The 2,662-nt window shown below is 54.8% G+C and overlaps 1 protein-coding gene across 1 annotated transcript; it reads left to right on the top strand.

Moving 5' to 3' along the window:
* Positions 1 to 149: 149 nt before the first annotated feature.
* On the top strand, positions 150 to 1,552 carry PHACADRAFT_202943 (uncharacterized protein; the record flags this gene model as incomplete). Its single annotated transcript, XM_007403047.1, has 2 exons — positions 150 to 318; positions 822 to 1,552. The coding sequence occupies 2 exons, from the start codon at positions 150 to 152 to the stop codon at positions 1,550 to 1,552; spliced, it is 900 nt and encodes a 299-aa protein (XP_007403109.1).
* Between the last annotated feature and the right edge of the window lie 1,110 nt (positions 1,553 to 2,662).

Below are 2,662 nucleotides of genomic sequence, written 5' to 3'. Positions count from 1 at the left end.
CCTCCTATTTTATTCCCATTTTCTCCGATTTATTTCACGTTTACACGACCCTCCAAACGTCGTCGGCGCATAGGCGCCAGTTTACAAGTCCTAGCCGAGCGCTAACACCTTGAAAACGCATCACCGACGAGCACGCATCAGCGCATCAGATGCGCCTGCATCGCCGCCGCCTCGTCGCCGCATCACGCTTCCTCGGAAACAGCCGCACTCCGATCAACAACGGACTTCTTATCTCCGTCGGCCCGGCAACGTCATACAACATGACACACCGGCTCCCGGCTACCTCCGAGTCCGATCGGCAACGGACTTCTTCTCTCCGTCGGCCCGACAACGTCATATGGTATGACACACCGGCCCTCGTCTCCCCGCCTGAGTCCCCTAGACACTAGCAGTCGCCGTAGCACCAGTCGCTTATGTAAAGCCTGGTCCGTGCGCAGCCTGACTAGTATATAAGGCTACCCTTTGTCGCTACCTAGCCCCATCTCAACCTCTTGGTTAATTGGGCTAGGTAAGCCTTTACTTGTATCGTAGTACAGATTGCTAATACACTTGGTTAATTGGGCTAGCTGAATAAGCTAACACACTAGTCGCCAGACCCCGTCGGCGCCGCCTTCTGTTTAGATCCACTTAGTATCCCTCGTGGTGTGTTGACGCTAGTCCACATCATTAGGTTGAGATCTTCGTGCACCCGGACTATTCCCCCCTATCCAGTGCCCCGTGCACAGTTTTAAAAAAGTTTATTCCTACCGTTTGAAGAGTAAGTCTCTTCGGCGATTGGTGGCAGACGTACGCGCGTAGCGCTAATCCCTGCATAAAACCAGTGCCGAAAGATTTGCCCGACCGCCCTCGCGCTTTCAAACGCCTCGCGGACGAGCGTCACCCACGCCTCCGACGCGCGCTGCCCGAAGCCGTATTCGACCAACTTAGTCGAGAACGCGAAGCAGGCGCTCCCCACCAGTACACTACCTCCGAGCTCCGCGCCGTCGTCAGGCACGTCTCTACACTCCCGCCTCCATCCACCGCTCTCCCTACCATCGACTGGGACGCAGTCGAACAAGCCAAACTTGCGGCTCACGACGACCGCCAGCACTTCCAAGCGCAACGCGACCAAGCCCGCGCTAGACAAAACGCGCACGCCAGCGCCTCTTCCAGCCGCTCTCTAGCGGATCGCCTCACCGCCGCTCCGACCTACACTCCCATCGCTCCGAAGCCCGTCACCATCGACTTCTCCCGTTACACGGCCGCCGACCTCGCCCGCATCTTCGCCCCGAAATTCGCCGCCACCCTCAAACGCTTCAACGTGCTCGAATCACTCGACTGTCCCGACGTTCTGACCGACGACATCAACGCCGTCTTCAAGCTTCGCGACCGCCTCGCCCACCTCGACCGCACCCTCAAGGACGTTTCACGCGTCATCAGCATTGAGGAGTGGAACCGTTGGGACTCCGGATTAAAGCAGATCGGTGGAATCTCGTTCAAAGGACTGCGGCGTAACCGAGTCCAGATTTTTAAAGCACTTCGTGCGGTTTGGGTCAACGGATACTTCGATTAGAAAGCTGGACGAGTATATAGTGTTCGAATACATAGATTACGACGAAGAGCGAATCCTCGATCCGTACATACTAGATTACGCACTCGACCATCTCGTCGAGTTAGAACTAGTACAATTATTCCAAGAACTCCCTTTCCACTTTCTATAAATCCGTTTTCCGTCCTATCGGACGAATCAGAAACAGTGGCAGACACTCGCTTAGCTTGCGCGGCATTCGCTCACGTCTTCAACTTCGAAGAAGCTCGTGACTACTATTTGGACGAGAGAAGACAGTTGAACACTTGCACAAACTATCTCTGTCCAAACCGCTACTACGAGCACCAAACACAACCGGTCCTCTCCGAAAACCCACCTTACCTGTTCATCAATAGCGAACAGGAAGCACGGATTCGTGAGCGATACCACCTAGAAGAACCCGCCGAAGCAATGGACGTTCCACCCCCAGCACCGCAACCCACCATGCAGGACGTACTAAACCTCATGGTCACACTGGTCCAAAATGTCAACAACCTCACGACAACGGTGAACCAGTTCGTAGCGCATGCACGTCAGCCTGTTACCACGGTCTCTTCCACCAGGTCCCGGTCCTTCGTCGAGAAACCAGCCACCTTCGACGGCAAGTCGTCCGAAAAAGCCAGATTGTTCCGCAGCGCCTTTCGCGTATACGTCCGAGGGAATAAAGAGATATTCGCCTCGCGAAACGCTCAAGACGCCATCATCCTAGACCATGCCGGTAACTGGATAATGGACCCGCTCAAAATGATCACCGGTATCCTATCCTTCATGACGGACGAAGCAGCGGTCTGGGCGCGCCCTCACATCGACGAACTCTCCGACGGTCGTACTCCATTCAACGCCAATTGGGATGAGTTCGTCAAACAGTTCTCGGCTAAATTCGAACCCGTCGACGCGAAGAACGAGGCCAAGCAGAAGCTTATGTCGATCAAACAAGGCGATCGGACATTTGCCGACTATCTCTCTGACTTCGAGACTTACTCTCGTCGTACCGGCTGGTCAAATAACGACCTCTACGATCGTCTCAAGTCCGGGATGAATTCGGATTACCTCAACAGGCTGTCCTACTTTGCCCCTCTGGCCACTGACTACAAC

This window comes from Phanerochaete carnosa, assembly GCF_000300595.1.
Source record: "Phanerochaete carnosa HHB-10118-sp unplaced genomic scaffold PHACAscaffold_700, whole genome shotgun sequence".
NCBI lineage: Eukaryota > Fungi > Basidiomycota > Agaricomycetes > Polyporales > Phanerochaetaceae > Phanerochaete > Phanerochaete carnosa.
The sequence above is the reverse complement of the archived record's forward strand: the minus strand, read 5'-3'. Positions and strand labels throughout refer to the sequence as shown.